Raw genomic sequence first — 19,417 nt, forward strand, 5'->3', positions numbered from 1 at the left:
GCAATGTTCAGTACCTGGACGAGGAAGAGGAGAAGAAAAAAAAAAGGAGGGAGGGGTGGCGAAAAAAAAAACGAAAGAAAGCTCGGTTATTTAGTAGGCATGCAGTTTAGTAAAGCTTGTGGCTGCTTTGGATCTGAAGGGTCTTGTTTCGTGGGAGGCGTCAAGGTGTGTGTGTGAGGTCTAGGCAGGCCTATGATCTAAGGATTTGGCTGCTGCTACTACTAGAGTGGAAGCCTGTTTTTGGCAGCTCTGGACGAGCAGTAGAAAGGGAGAGTTTTCGATGGGATGAGTGGGTTGCGAATGCTAGCTATCACATGTTTGAGAGCAGCCGGTTGGCCGGATCGGATCCCCGCCGGGCTAGGGTGAGGAGCCAGGGTCGCTGACACGTTAATATTATGGTGCTATTACGACTGCTAATACCACTCAACACTGCGACAAAGAGAGATGGATGGATGGATTCTTGCATTGCATTGCAGTTAATCGGCCTTGATTCATGCTGTGCGGGGAAGCGCCAGCCGGCCGCGGCGCGTGGCTTGTGGCGCGTCTGCTGCTTATTCAGGGCGGGTATGAAGCTTTTGTTAGCGACGGAGATGGGCAGAGTCGAGTCATGGATGCTGATTTGATAGGGATGTATAATCAACTTATCAGTAATACATGCTAAATCCATATGGAATCTCCTACTTTATACCGAGGAGTATCTATAGCGCGGCTGATACTGGATTTGTCGTCTATCCTACACCACGGACTTCACTTACAAGAATGGATGGAATTCGATTCGAGATCGGTCCTGAGTGGGTCACCGGGAGCCCGTTCTCCATCCCCGCTCTTCTCCACCACAAGTCTCGCTCGCCTACTGTTAGACTCTCCAGAGAAGACGATTCACGCTTCGAGCACGCTTCGAGCACGTTTTGATGCACGACATTGCAGCTCGCCTCGATCTGCTGTCTCACTTGATCGCCGCTGACTCGAGGAGGACAAGCCAACCTATACACGAGATCTTGCCAGATCATCCACTTTATTTTCAAAAACTCTCAAGTTTTATAGAAACGATGAGCCTGCGTGCATAAAGCTCTGAGACACATAAGAAATGTGCCAACAACACCAAAACCAAGGCCACGATGGGTCTCCCGCCGCCTCACCCCAATCAGATACAAACAGCCGGCCTCACCACAATGACCCTTTTCCCTGGCATCTCGGCGCCTTTGACGCCCACTGCCATCCCACCGACACCATGAGCTCAATCGCCTCTCTCGCCACTCTCAACGCCCGAGTCCTCACCATCATGGCCACCCGCTCGCAGGACCAGCATCTCGTTGCGCAGGTCGCAGCCGAGCATGGCGTTTCCGACTCAGACTCGCCGCTGAACTATGAAGATGGCTCCAGTTCAGACTCGACTGCTGCTGATCCAACTAGTAAAAGGACATGCAAAGTCGTGCCGGCGTTTGGTTGGCATCCCTGGTTCTCATACCAGCTCTACGACGACACCGCCTCCAATTCAAATTCAGAGGATACATCTACAGAAGACGCCTTCAAGATTGCTCACTACAAAGCCGTCCTCTCACCCACCCCCAAAGACCCATCCTTCCTCTCCTCCCTCCCCCCTCCAACCCCCTTATCCTCATTCATCGCATCCACCCGCAAACACCTCACGTCTTTCCCCCACGCCCTCGTCGGCGAAATAGGCCTCGACAAGGGCTTCCGTCTCCCGCAGCAATGGCTCCCCGACGACGCCTCTTCCCGCGACGAGGGTCTCACCCCCGGTGGCCGCGAGGGCCGCCTCCTCAGCCCGTACCGCGTGCAGATGCAGCACCAGCAGGCCGTTTTGCAGGCGCAGCTACGGCTTGCGGGTGACGAGGGGAGGGCAGTCAGCGTGCATGGCGTACAGGCTCACGGCGTTCTGTATGACACAATAGCAGCGTGTTGGAAGGGCCACGAGAGGAAGATCCTTTCCCGGAGGGAGAAGAAGAGGATCGCCCCGGGGGCCGAAGAAAGCAGCTCCTCTGACGATGATGACGACAATGAAAATGAGCCTAAGAAAAAGAAGAAGACGGCAGCGCGCGGCAAACCCTTCCCACCACGAATATGCCTCCACTCTTACAGTGGCAGTGCCGATACCCTCAAGCAGTGGTTCCATCCCACAGTACCCTCCCAAATTTTTATCTCCTTCTCCACGGCCGTCAATCTAGGCACTGACGGCGGCAGGTCAAAGCTCGAGGCTGTCGTGCGTGCCGTGCCGGACGACAGGATCCTCGTCGAGAGTGACTTGCACATGGCGGGCGAGGAGGCCGAGGCGATGCTCGAGGACATGTATTGGCTGGTGTGTGAGATTAAGGGATGGGATCTGGAGCGAGGGGTTAGGACAATAGGGAAGAACTTTCAAGAATTTATATATGGATAAATAGCAGATGTTCATTTCTTAAAAAGAAAAATTACGAATCATTGAAACTTTCTTTTTTTATCTAATAAAAAAAATGGTAATTTTCTATCAACGTCATGTTGTTGATGACACGCTTGCTTAATTCTCGTCCGTTGGTTGTATACAAACACCAAGGCCCTATCAATTTCTAGTTTTTTTTCCCCTCTCGTGGTATAATTATTATTATGTATTATTAGCCTTTTCGGCTTCATGTCTTCCCAATCCTGATGGTCCATAGTTTCTTTCATCTTCATAATGATTTACTCAATTCCCATCGGGTCTCTTCTCATCATATCTTTCCCTCGCTTCATCATACGCCGGAGGGCTCACGTCCTCAGTGATCCTCGGCGGCAGCGACTCGTCCCTCCTCGCCGCCCTCCTCTCTTCTTCAGCAGCTACCATGTCACTGACTACAGAGGCTGCCTCCTGGAAAGACGCAAGCTCGTCCTCCATCGTGGCATCCTCCTCATCCCGTGAATTGATCAACATGCTTGTCTTTTCGTTAAGTTCAATGTGCTTGGTGCGGAACAAATCCTGGAAATTACAAAGGAAATTCTGGATGCTTTGCTTAAAGTCGGCTCGGCGGGCTTGCCTTTGGCAGCGGCGTTGGGCTCGAGCTTCGCGACGGTGTTGGCGGTTGCTGAGGTTTCTCGCCCGGCGTGTGTGGCTTCGCTGGCGGATGGATCGGAGAATAAAGAAAAGGCCCAGGTGAAAGGTAAAGATGATTGCGAATAGGGGGGCGTAGGTGACGTGCTGTTAGAAAGACTGTTAGACTCAAGTACTCTATTTGAAATCTTTTTCATGTATGAAACACAGGAGAGGATTTAAACGAGGACGGCATTACTTACTCTTCGGGAATGGACAGGTGTTAGTCTGGTAGAGTTGCTATTACGATCGCGGTAATAGAAAAAGTGTTGGCCTCCCTCACCATCCACTTGCATGCTTACAACAAGGTCATCTTCTCGGTGATGGGGATAGCGGTGAGGATGGCGGTGGTGCCGATGGCGGTGATTTTTATCAGGCGAGTATCCGAGCACAGAATCCACCCAGTGCTCCATGGTGCCTCGGAGAGTAGAAGAGGCGAGCCTAGCCGTTTGATAAAATGTCTGCAAGTTGAAGGCTGAAGCTGGGGGGCTCATTCCTAGCCCGTCCAATACTTTCCGCTGCTTGACCACAACGAGTTCTCTAAGCTCGTTGATCTGCTGCTCCATGGAAAGGATGCCTTTGATTTCGGCCTTGACCTCATCGTCGACTTGTGTCAGGCCAGTGACTTCCTTCACCTTCTCCAGAAGCTTTTCTTGGTCGACTCGAGTGGGCGCGTGGCCTTCGGTTGTGTAAACAACGGAATCTCCCCCAATGTCGTAGACTTTGACAGGGGTTCGTTGTCTGAAGCTGGTGAAGAAGGTCGTCTCAGGAACAGCCTCTCCATCCAAAGACATGATTGTCAATGCCAAGTCTTGGTCCCAGGGCACCCGTCGTACGTGCTCCTTGCAAGTGAAGTTCCAGCTCGCAGTGACAGTGTGTCCATCCAGCGAGGCGAATGTGCCCTGGCCGGTGCCGTTGTCATCTTGAGAGAGCAGGAATCCGTCGATTCTTACTTTAGCCTCGTTACAAGCCTCTGAAGATTCTTGGATGTCAAGATTGAAGACCTTTCATCATCGTGAGCAATACAATTCCACTAGATCATGGACAGCTTTGATTTTATCCTCTTACCAGTGTTTGGTCGGTAGTCTTTGCATTCTTGGAACCGCTCGAATCTATAGCAACAGCGACGGAAAAGGCAGAGCTGGCTGGAGCACCTATCCGGATGGCAAGAAAAACAGTATTAGTACAGGTAACGATGAAGGGTTGATGGTTGATTCCACGCATGGCCCTTCATCCACTCCGGATAGGGTACCCCGTCTAGGCGTTTTGCTTCATCTTCTCTCCAACCTCTTTCTGATCCATTGTTTCTCTCTTTGTCCACAAAGACGTAATTCATCATGGCTTATACACACCTCTTGATGTCGGATCCACCGGTAAAGGCCTCGCCAACACCGCCGCTGGCGCCAAGATGAGCGTCGCCGCCTTGCCGAGGCCACGCATCGTGTGGGTTTTCTAGGCAACTATTATCGGACGGCGCCGTATAGTATACTCTCCTCGTCGTATATAGTAGTGCAAAACGGCAACGACAGCCAAGACCCAAAACAAACAAAACAAAAAAGAACAAAATAAGTGGCAAAAGGTTTGCAAACAGAATAAGCTTAATGAAGAAGCCTAGAATCCTGCTCCGCAATAAATGCTTAATAAAAGAGAGAGACGACGTGAGAGACGCGCGTCCGAGTACGAAAGCAAAAAAGGCCTTTTTGGGGATGGGAGCGAATGAGGGAGTGTGGGAAGGGAGAGAAGAGAGGGAGAAGAAACAAAGCGGCTCGTGTATCGCCTGCTGAGGCCGCATTGGATTCTACTTGTACAGACACAAGGCAACGGGCGCCTTACTGGAACAAGCAGATGATGCTCCATTCCATGGCAGCAAAGTCTCCCTTTGGGGCATTCGGCCAGTCCATGCGGGACTTTGGGGCCTCTGGGGGGAGGCGCAGCGGGCAAAGGGACCAGCGACGGGCTTGGAATACGGGCACGCTACAGGCGGTTTGAGACAGATACTATTACGGGGTCCTGTAGGGCGGTTGGCAGCGCTGGCAGCACCACGGCGTGCGCTGGAGCTACAGCGTTACAGCGGCTGACGATGGGCCTGGGCCTGGGCCCGACGGTACCTACATGCTGCACAGGCCCTTGTCGGCAGGTCAGCACCTTGATCTTGGATTTGGACGAGCGTTTGGGCACGATGCGACACCTCCGCGCTACGTGCACCGAAAAGCATCAACAACATGCCCAATCTGGACGGCTGCTGTCCAATGATAACAAAGTCTATTTCCTCCAATCTCCTTGAGTTCCTCACGGTGCGTATCGCCGCGTTGCCCAGGGGTGCTGGAATCGGCCAAACGCTATGAGAAGCACGTCTCAGTTGCAGCAGCACGACGACCATTATTTCACCTCCGTCGAGTTCACATCGTGTACAGTAAGAGCAACTGACCCGCAGCAGGCTAACACATGCTATGCCTCATCATGCCAGCAGCCAATTGTTCATGCCCTCTCCCTTTTCGGTCAACCTCCGTCGCCCTTCTGCAGGCATCGACTCGGCCATCCGAGCCTCCCTCGGCCACACTATTTCTCTCTGACTGACTGACTCTCCTTCGAAAGGGACTAGACTATCTGCGCATACGGTAGTAATGGAGAAATAAACCACAGAAAGGAACGGGAAATAAGAGGGGCCCGATCGCACAACCTTGCCGGCTCTAGAACACCGACCTCGTATGGATGGACGAGGTTATTAAAGATTTTGGGGTTGTGCACCCTTTTTTTGGGCAGTGGCCCCATATACTTGTACGAGAAACCATCAGTCAGCGGAGCTCGACCCGGCGTTCACAGGATTACTACTAGCATATGCTTGGCTTTTTGTTTCAGAGAAGGGCGGGATAGAATTGAGAACAAAGAAGACAAGTAAACCATCGTGGGCCTCAAGTTTTTTGTCTGTGCTTCGGGCATTGCCAAACCGGTCACTCCGCCTGCTGCGCCGCCTCAGCGAAACAAGTTCCAACTGCATCTCCGCCGACAAGCCGTCCAGCCGTTAGCCGAATCACACCAGGAAACCCACTGCCTGTATTCCTCTCCCTCTCTTTGGCGCTCTCTCTTGTGGCTCTTTTGGGTAATGATCAAAGAGAGCTGTTGGTCTTCCACGGAACTGGCGTGCCGTAGAGGGGTGTCTGTGCGCTGTGCAGCAGCTCCTTACATCAGTGTCTGCAAAGCAGGCGGTGATGGTGATAGGCGAGCCCGATTCAGCAGCTAACGCACGGCGATTGCATCAAGGGCAGACGCTACGTGTACACACAAACGTGCTTGTGCTATGGGAGCACGAGAAACAAAGAAGAAGAAACAGAAACAAAACCGCTAGCAGGTTGATGCAACGGCGGCCTGCTTCGGGGAATGCGTGTCCAAGCAAAACACCACTGCTACATACTAGCAGCACCCTTCGTCTTCCCACTTTGACTTCGCGATCTGCGTCCAAAAGACGTCAAAGGATGCTGCCGCCAGGCCCAAGCTGCATCTTCTACCGCTGCTAGCTGAATGCCAAGCCACGGGCGACAAACAAGCTTCTTCCCAAGACCGATCTGGCGTGGCGCCCAGCATCCTTACTCAGGAGCTTATACGAGGTGTCATCTCGCCGGCGGCTCCACAGCCAACTAGCTGCTGTAGACGGGATCGAGACATATTCTTCTTTTGTCACGCCGCATTGCTAGGAGGCATCAACTCGGCGGTTACAGAATACCCCGTTCCTTGTTTACACTGCCCCAGCTTGGTAATTGTTGATTATTGCTCATATTCCATCACAGAATCGTTGCTGGCTGGAGAGTCTATGGGTAGCCGAGGAAGCTGACTTAATACCCGCGACAGTCCAAGTACAAAGTATCCGTATATCCGTCGCACCATGCTCCGCCGAGTGCTTTGATTTTATCACGCTCCAGTTGTCCATTCTGATCTACCTCTAAACTAGATCAAGTACAAACACGCGGGACGTAAACCGTCCTCTGGCCACTTTTTCAACCGCTATGGATATCGGGTCGTGAATTAGCGCGCATGGCTCCTTTTCCTGCGGCTATCGGACCTCTACGGCCACAGCTCCGTTGTCCTCCACGAGACTTCAGACCCTGAGACCTCGGCTCTGTGGTTCCATCTCCTCGCTCTCTTGGGGTCTGACAGATCCACCTGGTCTATCGTCTCTGGAACAATGACCAACACTCGAAAATTCTTTCGTGCCAGCGCATCGTTGACATCTTCCACCTCCTGTCCCAGCCCCAGCCCCGGCTCCGGCTCTTGCGTCAGAGGAGTTCCCGGTGGCGGGTTTCGGAACGAGCCTCTCATCAAGGGGCTCAGGTTGCCAAACCATGAGGTAAGTTCTCTGCTCCAGCTCCACGCATCGTTCTGTTCGTCTGCACCACCGGCAGCCCGCATCCAGGGCTGCAGGGCTGCTCTTACCGGCGCGGCGGCTTCCAACTCAATGTCTGGGCCAATGACATACGCCCGGCCTCGGAGTCGCCACTGAGTGTTGGAGCTTTTCGCCCAGAAGACGGCTTCTACGGGACCTCCCAACGCAGATTGCGGCTCTGGTGGTGCTGATGACGGCTCATGCCTGCCGCCAATGAGCTCGGGTACCTTTTCCATGCGCACGTCTGTTGTAATGGCCGGCAGGTCACTGGTGTAGACGGCCGGGTTCCGCGGGGCCGGATTCCTGTGATTGTCTGGCAGAGAAGCCCACATGCCTCGAAAGATGACGGTCCTAGCCCTAGGCTCAAAACTATCGCCGTCCAGCGGATGGAGCGTGCTGAGGGTGAAGGTGGGCGAGTCCATCTGCTGGATGTGCGAGAGGAAAGTAGAGCGCCATGGTGCCTCGCGGTTGGCCATTGTGTTGCGTTTGAGATGGCTCAGAAGCTGTCTTGTGCGTCTTGCAGGCGTTGTAGACGAGTTCATGGAGATACAGAAACCACGTGGGGTTGTCTCTGAGCGAGAGCAGCTGGAGGGAAGAATTAGTGAGCATGAAGCACTATTGCAATCCGATGATGCGATTTAGGAGCTGGAGCTCTGCTTGGCCCCACTTATACCGAGCATGGCGTCAAGCACCACTGAGAGCAACTGGTCTTGCAAAATGACCTCTCGGAATTTGATATATGTGAATTGTGATACGTCTATAACTCAATTTATATTGCTGCAAATAGAACTTAGTTGTAATGTTCTAATTCGATTCAATCATTAGCTTGTCAAAACCTGGCTCAACATTGCTCGGCGCCATGTTCTCCGCACGTTCAGTGATGTGATTAGTAACGAAGCTAGCCGGTTCAATTAATCAAATAGAGTTACCTACCCTGGACAGAGGCTAATTTATACGCGTTTAGCGATCAATAATTCGGTCTGATATACAGAGTTGAAGAATGGGATGGTGGGAGCTCATGTTGGATTGCATGGGTTCTAATATTGGCGCTTCTGATTGTGTTGGCGAAATACCAATGATCAGCCAGAGGCCACATGCAAACACTTGCTATGCGAGGCAGATACCTATTTGCCCAGTGAATATGCCGAATTAGTAAAGCGATAGGCAGATGCGGCGCATCAGTTTAACCGAACGCGCCAAATCAAGACCGTACCGTAGATTCAGTCCATTCCCACAGCGGCGCCACGCTCAATGCCCTCAGGTGAACCCCAAGCTTGGCTCGAACCGTAGTTGTCGTTGGGAAGAGGCACGGATTAACTGTTGCTGCGAGCAAAGCCTCGAGCTCTGGCTTCAGCCCACCACACCCCAGCAGTTTCGCCTATTCTCTTCTTTGAGAGTCTCAGGTTAAAAAAAAAAAAAATACTCGCTCACCTATCAGCTAGTGCCCTGCGGCTGAGAGCTGGACTTCCCCCCCATTTTCTGCATCTCGTCATCCAATCCAACGGCCGCTCCCACTTTTCCCGCTATAATAATTTGGCTATCCGGCAAACACCCCCCTTCGCAAAGCGTGTTATTTCCAGCGCTCAAATCCGACAACCCAAGAAGGATCAACCATTGAGAGATCCATCCCAAAAACAAGCGTCCGATTTGCCCAGGTCTTATTCCCGGGGGACAAGCGCGAGCGACAGCTAATTATACACCCGCTGGCAGCCAAGGAAGCAACAGAAAGAGAGTCAAACAACAGGGGCCTCACGGCTTAGGGGCGCGGATCAGACAGAGCGAGGCACAATAGACGAAAAAAGGAAAGAAAGAAAAGCAAAAAAAAAAGCACCACGGGTTGGTCGCGGGCGTCATTCCCAAAGGGGACAAAGACCTGCTTGACCGAGGCAACTAGGTAGTTATTCTCGGGAGGGGAGCATCTCGTGCGGATTGATTGATTACCTACGCTGCGTTAGTTGGCATAAGGCGTCTGGTGTGTTGTGCGCGCCGCAGGCTGGATGGATCTGGCGCTCTTCCAGCAAGGCCAACAGGGCCGCTCCATAGCCGTGGGACGTGGCCACGCCTTGCCCCCCAGCTCATTGTCCTTGTCCAACGCCGCCATCGCGTCGCCGGCCTCCGTGGCCGTGTCCGCGGCCGGGCCTCATCACCTGCCGGGCATCGGTGGCGGTGGAGGCACCGGAGCGCTGGGTGGGCTCGACTTTCGGGGCATCGTGTCCCACGACGCCGACGCGACGATGGAGAGTCATGAGAGTGGGCCGCAGAAGAAGAAGCAGAAGCGGAACAAGCCCACGCTGTCGTGCCACGAGTGCGTTGAGCGCAAGACCAAGGTGAGTGAGTGAGCGAGCGAGCGAGCGAGCAAGCGTGTGCGACTTTGGCTGGCTTTGAGACAAACAGACAGCCAACCAGTTGCGTTTCCTTTCCTTGACTCTGGATGGAGTTTTTACCTCTTACATCCACCCACCTCCCTGACTCGTTTTCTTTTATATGGTGTCTCGCGTCATCTCCCCAGACAATGCTATGGCATTGAGGCGTGTGTTCCTGCAGCATGCCGAACTGCGAAGAGGCACCTTCTTGAATCTGCTCGTCTACCAATAACCATCCATCTGTTTCATAACATGATCTACCTTACACCATCTCGTCCATATGACACTTTACAACTAGTTGATACACACCACTGTACATCTACTACATCCACTCTCACGCGTATCACTTGCCCCATCTCCTTACACTTGCTTCATACTGGCCCATTTGGAGTCACTCGAGAGAGTGGTGCTTGGGTGTGGTTACACAAAGATAGGCTAACGTCATATTCCCGGTAGTGCGACAGAGGTCGGCCCCATTGTCTCGCATGTAAGTCACGTCTAGCCTCTTGATACACTCTCACTACAGTTAGACATGGTGTTGACCAACTCGTGTAGGCATCAAGCGGCAGACTGAGTGTAGATATGCGCATGTTGCCAACTTACTTGAGTGAGTATTTATCAACTATCTGCTAAAGCTATCTGAAGATGGCTGTCTAACATGATATCTTGGATAGGGAGACCTCAAGATCGGCTGCCAATGGACTCCGCATGACCAAGGCCCCCAAAAAGAAGTCGGGGTCTTCTGGAAAGCTGCCAGTCCCTAATATCGCAGACAGGACTGTCAACGGCAGCGAAGATACTCCGTCCAGGGGCGCTGTAGCCCTCTCCACTGGCTTGTTATCAAACGTTCCATACTCCGTCGCCACTGCCAGCAATGTGTTTGGAGTTGGTTCGGAACACCCATTCGCAAACTACTGGACATGTGAAGGTGGCCTCCCGGAGGTCATCTCTGTGCTTCCAGAGAAACTCCAGGCAGATATTTTACTCGGTCGATATTTCGAATGCGTCGATCCGGTGTACCCCATGATTCATCGCCAGACATTCTATGCCGACTATGAACATTTTTGGCAAATGTCTATACCGGAGAAGCATCAGGTTGATGCCGCCTTTATAGCTCAAATCTTTGTCATGCTAGCTCTAGGCGCTCAATTTGTCACGTCGACAACACCACAGGAGCGGAAACAGACTGCCGAGTTTTACGCTTCCGCTAGTAATCAAGCTCTCCGGATGTTTTCATATCTGAGCACAGCGTCAATTCGGTCCATTCAAGCCATGGTACTGATGACTTACTTCCTTATCAACGATAACCACGCGTCAGACGGTTGGGCGTTTGCTGGGATATTGATACGGCAGGCTTATGCCATGGGCTTACATCGTGATCCCAATATAGGTATGTCTGGTCTATACTTGCCTAAATATTTCTCTATATTCAGCCTTCTGATTGTGTGCCGTAACTAATGTTGCAATAAATACTCTTTCAGTTACCCCGGATGCGAGTCCATTTGAGAAACAGCAAAGACGCAAGGTCTGGCAGGCAGTCTTATTACAGGACACCTTCCTCACCGTACTCTTGTCTCTACCGCCGTCTGCCACGCATACTGATGTGTCGGTGGATGATTTGCTTGATCACGGATCCTCCATCGCCAGCAGCGACCCGACTGATAATGCCTACATCCGAGGCTCCTGGACGCTGGCAAACCTAGTACAAGAGACCATTTGCTCACCTCGGTCTCTTGATGTGCCCATCTGTGCGACGGCGCGGCACAAGTCGAAACTGATTGCCGATTTCCGGGCTGTTTACCGCTCATTTCCGGACGTATTTCGCTCGTGGGATGCTGAGAGCCTGACGACGTTGGCCGGGACAAACAAACGTGTTGTACGACAGACACTATTTCTCACGAGCAACTACTTTCACAACCTCATGTTGGTCCACGCGTCGGAAAGCCCGGACGTTCCTGTCAACGCAAGGGGCACACTGGAGGCCGCCCACGATGCTATCGGGGCCTTTTTCCTGCTGTTCAGCCTGCTGGAGAGCGAGGCTCGCGTGTGGTGGGTCTTTAACCACAGAGCCTTTCTCGAGGCGTTGTGTATAGGCAACGTCTTGAAAGAAGCAGCCAAAGAGCCTGTGGGTAAGGAACTGCTTGCAAAAGACCCGCTGTTTGTTCGAGCCAAGGCAGACATCAGTAAGTGGCGATTCCCATCTCTCTTCCATTGCCCTCGAATACCGTAGAGCTGTTTGTGTATTTATCGTCCAGCATGCTAATTGTATATGAATGTTCATAGCTCGAATGATACAAATCATGCAACAGATGGCCGAGGACTCCGAAGTTGCCCGGACCAGGGTACAAGTGCTGAGCGAGTTCCTGAGCTAATGCGTTGGGAGAATAGCTTTACGGAAACTTTATTGAGACGTCTCCCAACAACTTGCCTGCGCTCTTGCCTGCGCTTTCAGCTTCTCTTTACTCGCTTTTGCTCGCTTTGTTTTGTACATTCCCCTCTTACAGCGCACGATGTTGGATAACACGTACATATTGGGTACATATTCTGGGAAAGCCAGGTCGGCTGCTGAACTGTTAGTACATCGCTTCCATTAACATTATTCACTTGTTCCTCTTTTCTTCTTATGGCTACAATTACTACAAACGCATGGGGGAACATGAATCATTACGGAATCACTACGGAGTGGAGTGTTGAGGCTCTTTTTGGAACTTATTCGTACCCAGTGCCGCAATGGCTAATTATTGATACTGAATATGAAATGAGTCAGCTACTAGATGAGACCCAATCCTTTGTTGATTTAAATTACGGCATGCCCGCCGATAAAGGGAGAGCGGGTATCTGATGGGTACTTGTACGTGGTCTCATGATCGCAGCCCAAAGTCACTGCGTACAGGTACACGAGCAAGATGGCCGTGCCGCAGTTTCCAGCCCGGGCATCCAGCCCATTCCAGCCGTGATTGAGGTCGGCGACTATCAGGCAGGGTAGGGCAGGCAGGGCAGGCAGGGCTCCAGACCACATGGCAGGCCTGTTGCGCCGAGCCTCTCAGGGCTAGGACCCACAACAGATCGAACAACTATTTTTCTTTTCTTTTCTCTTTCTGCTTGTACTATCTCGTTTATTTGTGTCTGGCGGAGCTGTGGTGGGCGGGTACGAAGCCAAGTACCTTTTATTACTGTATGTGCGATATAGAGGTACTTGGTGGGCTGGACAGGGATACATGTACCTTTTGCTCTCGGGTCTTTTGCGGTGTTTATTTTACTGCTGTTGGGTGGGATTTCTATCGTGTCATGACTATTACTGCTGCCGGACTCATGTTTGAGAGCCTGATACATGCATGGGCATGCGCGTGAGCGCGAGAGTGTGCAAGAAAGAGAATAGGGGACGGGCTATTTGGTCAAGGGACAAAAAGGCGGGCAGTGAAATCCTTGCGTTGCTTTGCATCTGAGACGCCTTCGTCTCGTACATTTGGCCTATTGGGATTGCAGGCTCTGGTGAGATGCGTGATGCCATGCTACCCGAGAAGAGGGGTATGACGCTCATATAATTGTTCTGTGCTTTTTAGCCAATCCACTCTAATTTAGTTTTGGTGTTCAAGAAGATTGTGTTTGGTTGTTGGATGAAGTCGATTGGATGATCACAACTTGTTCGAGCTTTTTCCCTTTTTTTTTCTTCTTTGGATGCTGTCTCTGGATGATTCATGAGCTTTACGAGCGGACGAATCGCAGGTCGGCGAGGTGGATATTTTTGATAAAGTGTGATGTAACGGTGTGGTGTATTTGTGCTCCCGTTCCTGTTGTGTGAGGTATGCGAGCAAGACAGTGCTGCTCAGGCAAGGGAGGGCTTGTGTACACATGTATCTGCGCGTGTATCCAGGGATGATACAAGCAGCATACGTATCTATGTATAGTTTGTTCTAGAACGAGACATTGAAAAACGTGGCAGATGGTGGTGTATGCTTCTAAAGGTACCAACCACTTTGCCGGCTTCAAGTGACGAGAGGAAGGGGGGCCTCGAGGTTCCGATTCCTGAGCTTTGGACGAAGAGGCGTACATGGTAAGACAAATATTCCGAGACAGCATCTCGGGGAGGTCTAGGGGGGCTGAAAGAGGGAAGACATGAGGGATGGGTGTTGCCGTATGCGGATGGCAAGTATGACACGGCTTGTAGCTGTAAATATTTGGAGTGCATCATTTCGAGCATTGTACGTAGTGGTAGCATCAAATCAAGTTCACGTTACAGATGGGAGATGTGTTCTCACAGTGATGGTCTGGTTCATTACTCGCGCCGACGCAAGTTTATAAACCGAGGTAGGCAGGTAGTAGGGTAGAAAGGGAAATGTATAACGAGAGCATTTGCCGTTTCTATCTTGCATCTCCGAGCAGAGGTGCTATTATGCGCTGCGATATCCATACTAGGGAATTCATGGAACAATAGATACGTTCGTGCTCTATATATAGCAGAGTATTTTAAAGCAATCAAGAGCAAAGAGCGCGTATTAGCTGGTAGTATTTTCTGGTGCGCAAGGAGAGAATTATTGATAATCTCGCCTGCTGTAGGGTGAGCTATTGCAACGAAACTCGCCATCAAAATACTACCTAGCACAGAAAAGTACAATACGCGTGAGGGAAAAGGAAGAGGATGACGAAGACGAAAACGCAGAAAAAACAACGAGGCTGGAGTGAAACGCGGCTTGGACCGTGCAATAGCATCTATTGGTGCATGTAACAGCAATATAAACCACCTATCAACGGTGGAAAAACTGGGAGTTGAAGCAAATGCGTTAGCCGCGCGGTGATGCAGGGCAAATTTCCCTTTTCAGACTGCGCGCTATCATTGGAGGGCTGTAGGCGGCTGGTGAGATGGGCATCACAGGTAATAGATAGTATAGGTATCTATGTGCCTGTGTAGAAGCGAATGAGCGCATGAGTCGTGAAGAGGCTGGATTGGCACGGCTTCTGAATAGTTTAGTGTGTTTAGCTACGAAAAGTAACAGAAGCTAATACTGCGATCTAAGGGGGGTGGATGCAGAGGTCCAACAAAGGAGCGACCGCTTAATTAATTACATATATGTAACTGCTCGGATTCCTTTTCCGCATGTAATGTATAAACACGGAATCAAAAGCTACAAGTGCATAGGTACAAGAGTAGGATGAAGAACAATAAGCGTGAGTGTGTGTGTGTGTGTGTGTGTGTGCGAAAAATCCACGAATGGTGAGAATCAAAAACCTTTGGAGGAAGAGAGAGAAAGCGAGAGCGAGAGAGAAGGGCAGTCGAGTACGAGATACAAAAGGTCTATATTAACACACCCAAAAAAAGGCCGCCAACAGACGCTGCCGTCGGAAATGGCCTGCGGGACGAATCCTGGCTCGATCAATCTAAGGTGGTATTACTGCTACCCACCTTGCTCCGTAGGTACTTGGTGTGAGTGTTGGGGTTGTAAGGCTTCATTCAGTGAATATGCACTTGCTTCCTTTTCTTCTTCTGTTGGCGGTCGAGGTAGCATTGCTGCTACGTACAGCAAATGTTGATGCGTCCAAGTATGTGTTTGAGAACTCTCAGCTGCAATCATCACGGTGTAACGCATGCGTGAGTCGTAATGCGTATGCCTTGTACTTGTAGCATTGAGTATTGTGGTATTGTTTCAAAGAATAGTTGCCTCTTTGGGACACAGCATCTTCTGCTTGGGCACGTGGCGGGAATCCTGCGTGAGAAATAGTGGACATGTCATGTTTTTTCTCTCTTTTACCTTTGTTTATTACTGTCTGTCCCGTCCATACAAGAGGCCGATGGCGATGATTTCTGACAGTGATGACGATGATGGAGGTGATGGTGGTGGTGGCGTGTAGGGCAGAATCCAGCCTGAAAAAAGCAACACACTGTAGCAGGTATGCGTTGTCCATGGCATGTGCGCTGGATGGATGCATGTCGAGGCGCAGAATCAACGACTGCTGCCTTGTGGTGGTTGATGCCCGCGATTGATTGGATTGAAGCCATTTTGATGCTAGCGATAGAGTTTAGTTTGCGCGCAATGGCGTCGGAGAATATGGGACGGGCCATCTGTTAGTGTCGTGCTTGACTCTCTCGTGCTCTGCTGTTAGCCACAGTAGTTTCCCTCTGGAGTACTACTGTAGCAGCAAAAGCAAAAATCGAGAGCATCGTGGTGCCTGCTCCTCCAATAAAAGCCGGCAGTGAAATGGGCTTCCTCTTCTCCCCATCGCTAGCACGCCAAGCTGCCCCGAGCCCACCAAGCCCCAAGCCACCCGCACTAGCAGCCGCCATGATCGCCCGCGATGCCCACATTCTAGGCTGTTGTAGCAAAAAATCCTCCGTAGTCTAGCAGAACAAGACCAAGAAACCAAATCAAATCAAATCAAATCATGTCAATGGCAGAAATGGCTAAACGCCTCGTCAATTGTGATCTGAGACCTGGCGGCGCATCGGACATGCGCGTGTGTCCAATGCAGATGACATGTTATAGGCACAGCTCGTCCACCCCCAATAGGGGACGAGACAGCGAACAAAGGCCCATACATCACTGTACTGAGGTGGTGTCCATCAACTGGCATCAATTTCATTGACTTCATCCATCTCAAGCGTCTTGGCGCCCAAAGCACCCCCGTTCTGCCATTCTGCCGCCGCGCCTTTGCCCACGCTTGGCAGCCTTTCTCTGTCAAGAGTACCTTGCAATGCGTGCTGTTCATGGTACGAATTATTGGTACAAGTACAGTCCTCGATTTCCTGAGCAGGGTGGCAAAACAAAGCTTCAAGGCCCCCTGGCACAGCCCTGGCAGCGTATCTCTTCCCTTTTTTGACATGTGCCGGGCTGCATGCACGACAATCCACCGGCATCTCAAGGTTCTCTTTTCCCTTCTGCCACTGGTCCTTTTTTCTTTGCTGTTGATGTTTGCTTTACTGCATTGCACTCGGCAGGGCTCTGAAAGGGCAGGGAATCTCTCCATGTTCATTTCATAGGTGCGATCCTAGCCTGCCTGGGAGGAGATTTTCCTTTCCTTTCCTTTCCTATTTTCCTTGAAGCGACATCCGGCACTATCCCAACAACCCCGTCTGGTAGTTTGACAATCTCTTCTGTGATGACTGATTCCAATTCCAATTCCAATTCCAATTTTTTTTTTATAACTACAGGGGGTGTGGCCCAACAGTGTACTGCAGCAGATACAGTAGGTTTGTAACTGGCATGAATGTGCTGAAGTACAGAGTTACGTGTGTGATTTTTTTTGTGGTCTTTGAACTTCTGATGCAGTTGAGAGAAAGAGTCCCACAACTTCTCTGCCGCATGGCACAGTAGCGATCAATGAATCCTCTTTTTTTTTTCTTCTGGGCCCCTTCAACCAACGACAGCGGCACGCCGGCGATTACGCCGGCGGGTCTGATAGGGCGTCGGTGTTAAGAATGAAGGGGGAGAAAAGAGAATTTTTATACTTCATGCTTGCATTGTAGTGTATACCACTTGAAGGCGTTGAAGTTGCCCCGTCTGGGCCGCTGAATCCGAATATACGCCCTGAGCAAGTAGTAATCATCGCGGCCACGTGTAGTTGGTGGTTGGGTCGTACAGTACAGAAGAGTGCATGTGTGTAATGCCGGGGCATTCTCTCGAGATGGCAAGTAATACGGCGAACTGCCTTGCCTAGACTCGTTGCTATTTTTTTATATAAACGTTTGCAAGGTGCCTGTATTAAAAAAAAAAAAAAAAAAAAAAAAAAAAAAAACCAAATTGCCTATTTTGGCCCCCCTCGCAAAGAAAAGTCTCCTTTCGGCGCTACATGGTGCAGCATACTAGCATTTGACATCAGTTCCTAAAAAGACGGCAGTGGAGCGGGAGAGAACTGAGGGAGGCCGGCTCGGCAGCGTCTCCCGTCGCCCTGCCGCATTAGATTCGCCTCAAACGCGGTGGCTGATGCTGATGGAAGCAGATCGGTGGGCATGTGGGATGATGATGAGTCCTAGTTGTGTGTACCAGTAGAGTAGCATTTGGGGGAATGCGATGGGGTCGTTCGTACTGCAACCTGGGCATTTCGTTTAACCTTGTCAGTTTCCACCAGGTGTCAACAATCGTCATCATTCAACGCGTTTGCCGTTTCGGCTGTTACTTCAATGGACAAAAGGAAGAAGATGAGATAACAGTATCAGATGGGAAAGCGGAAACAACAAAAAGAGAAAAAAAGGAGATACTGCTTGGCGTGTACTTGTTTGAACGTACTTGTATGGATATGGGACATCGACGGGCTTTGATTTGATAGACTCGGGTCTTGAGGAAGATCCCCCTTTTCCTATTGGCCGTCGGCCCCATACATCGGAATCGCTAGGAATTGGCACTTGAAGCCATCGTCGTCCTCTCCCTTGTCTCTTGGCACCAAGGGAATAGGTATGTATCTGAAGAAAGCAGATGCTAGTATGTTGAGATGTCATTTCAATTTCAGCATCCTGCGATATCAATGCATCATTGTCAGTGAATAAGGTTTCTAGAATTAGACCCCGCACGTTTCATCTTTGAAGCCGGGAATAAAATTTATACAAGCGGCACGGCAAGGCAAGACAAGGCAAGGCAAGGCAAGACAATGCATGGGTGTTCGATTTATGTAGCATTGGCAGGTATCAAGTAATGTTCAGGTATGGGTTGGCATTATCAAAGCCCATCTGAAAGGGAAAATATACGCCATCTCGAATCAAGGGCTCATCTCATCCTTACAAGTACCTTTTTGATTCCTCAAGCCTTGCCATTAACTACACACCCGCGCAGTAACTTTCCCTTTTCGAAAAGTCCAACTGAGATCTCCGCGCCGTCCTCGATTCGAGGCTACGCAGCAAAGCTTCTTCCCCGGCTGGGGAATTCGACGAACAGTTCACGGAGGATAGAATAGCGGATATCAAAGTTTGTTTAACTGCTGGCACGCAACAGCTTTATTGATTAGCTACGAGTTGTATCTTGAAATTAATACGCAAGTTTTACGCAAGTTTTGAAGAATCCATCAGTACATTAGGTTAAGAAGCATACGCCCAAACCATACTTCTCATACTTTCTACGGATATCACACAATCCTTTAAATGGTTTCCTCTTACTTGTACATCTGTGACTGGCTTATAACGGCAGCATCTTGCAGCTCGCAGTTTTCTTCTGGCCTTCTTCTAGACGGAGCTAGCTTCCGCTGCCCCTAGCCAGGCGTCTGAGCGCTACTCTGCGGCCCGAAACACCGCCAAGGGAGATTTTTTCCTTTCGCTTGCGGATGGACAAGATTCAGGTCGAAAACGTACAACTTTACGCCCGTACTTGTAGATCCCTTTTTGGTGAGGGTGCCAATAAGAGCTTAGCACGGGCGCACGTACCATGTACGCCGCATGGAGTACTCTATACCGGCTGGCACATGCTATTTTGCATGCAGAATACGACGGCCAACGGTGTGTACCCGTACTGGACTTTTATACCCTTGTACAGAGTACATTACCCTCGTTCCTCGCCCAACTTCCCTGCACCTTCTTCGCTTCGCCTTCCGATTACGTAAAGCTGCGCTGACACAAGACACGCCAGAATCAGAACCGACCGGGGTCCTCTTGAAAATCACGGCTCATCCAGCTGGAGTCGCCGATGCGGCACGACG

At 50.8% G+C, this 19,417-nt stretch overlaps 4 protein-coding genes across 4 annotated transcripts; 2 read left to right on the top strand and 2 right to left on the bottom strand.

Annotated features, from left to right (window-relative positions):
• Positions 1 to 1,231: 1,231 nt before the first annotated feature.
• On the top strand, positions 1,232 to 2,398 carry TGAM01_v207559 (hypothetical protein; the record flags this gene model as incomplete). The annotated part of the gene is made up of 1 exon (XM_018805593.1): positions 1,232 to 2,398. One exon carries the CDS (start codon positions 1,232 to 1,234, stop codon positions 2,396 to 2,398), a length of 1,167 nt encoding a protein of 388 aa, XP_018661253.1.
• Positions 2,399 to 2,680: 282 nt separating this feature from the next.
• On the bottom strand, positions 2,681 to 4,285 carry TGAM01_v207560 (hypothetical protein; the record flags this gene model as incomplete). The annotated part of the gene is made up of 3 exons (XM_018805594.2): positions 2,681 to 3,169; positions 3,265 to 4,065; positions 4,130 to 4,285. The coding sequence occupies 3 exons, from the start codon at positions 4,283 to 4,285 to the stop codon at positions 2,681 to 2,683; spliced, it is 1,446 nt and encodes a 481-aa protein (XP_018661254.2).
• A 2,835-nt stretch (positions 4,286 to 7,120) lies between these two features.
• Positions 7,121 to 7,981, bottom strand: TGAM01_v207561 (hypothetical protein; the record flags this gene model as incomplete). The annotated part of the gene is made up of 1 exon (XM_018805595.1): positions 7,121 to 7,981. The coding sequence occupies one exon, from the start codon at positions 7,979 to 7,981 to the stop codon at positions 7,121 to 7,123; it is 861 nt and encodes a 286-aa protein (XP_018661255.1).
• Positions 7,982 to 9,436: 1,455 nt separating this feature from the next.
• Positions 9,437 to 12,174, top strand: TGAM01_v207562 (hypothetical protein; the record flags this gene model as incomplete). Its single annotated transcript, XM_024550123.1, has 6 exons — positions 9,437 to 9,766; positions 10,259 to 10,289; positions 10,358 to 10,409; positions 10,477 to 11,192; positions 11,284 to 11,985; positions 12,086 to 12,174. 6 exons carry the CDS (start codon positions 9,437 to 9,439, stop codon positions 12,172 to 12,174), a joined length of 1,920 nt encoding a protein of 639 aa, XP_024405143.1.
• Between the last annotated feature and the right edge of the window lie 7,243 nt (positions 12,175 to 19,417).

Source organism: Trichoderma gamsii (genome assembly GCF_001481775.2).
Source record: "Trichoderma gamsii strain T6085 chromosome Unknown Scaffold_28.2, whole genome shotgun sequence".
NCBI classification, from domain to species: Eukaryota; Fungi; Ascomycota; class Sordariomycetes; order Hypocreales; family Hypocreaceae; genus Trichoderma; species Trichoderma gamsii.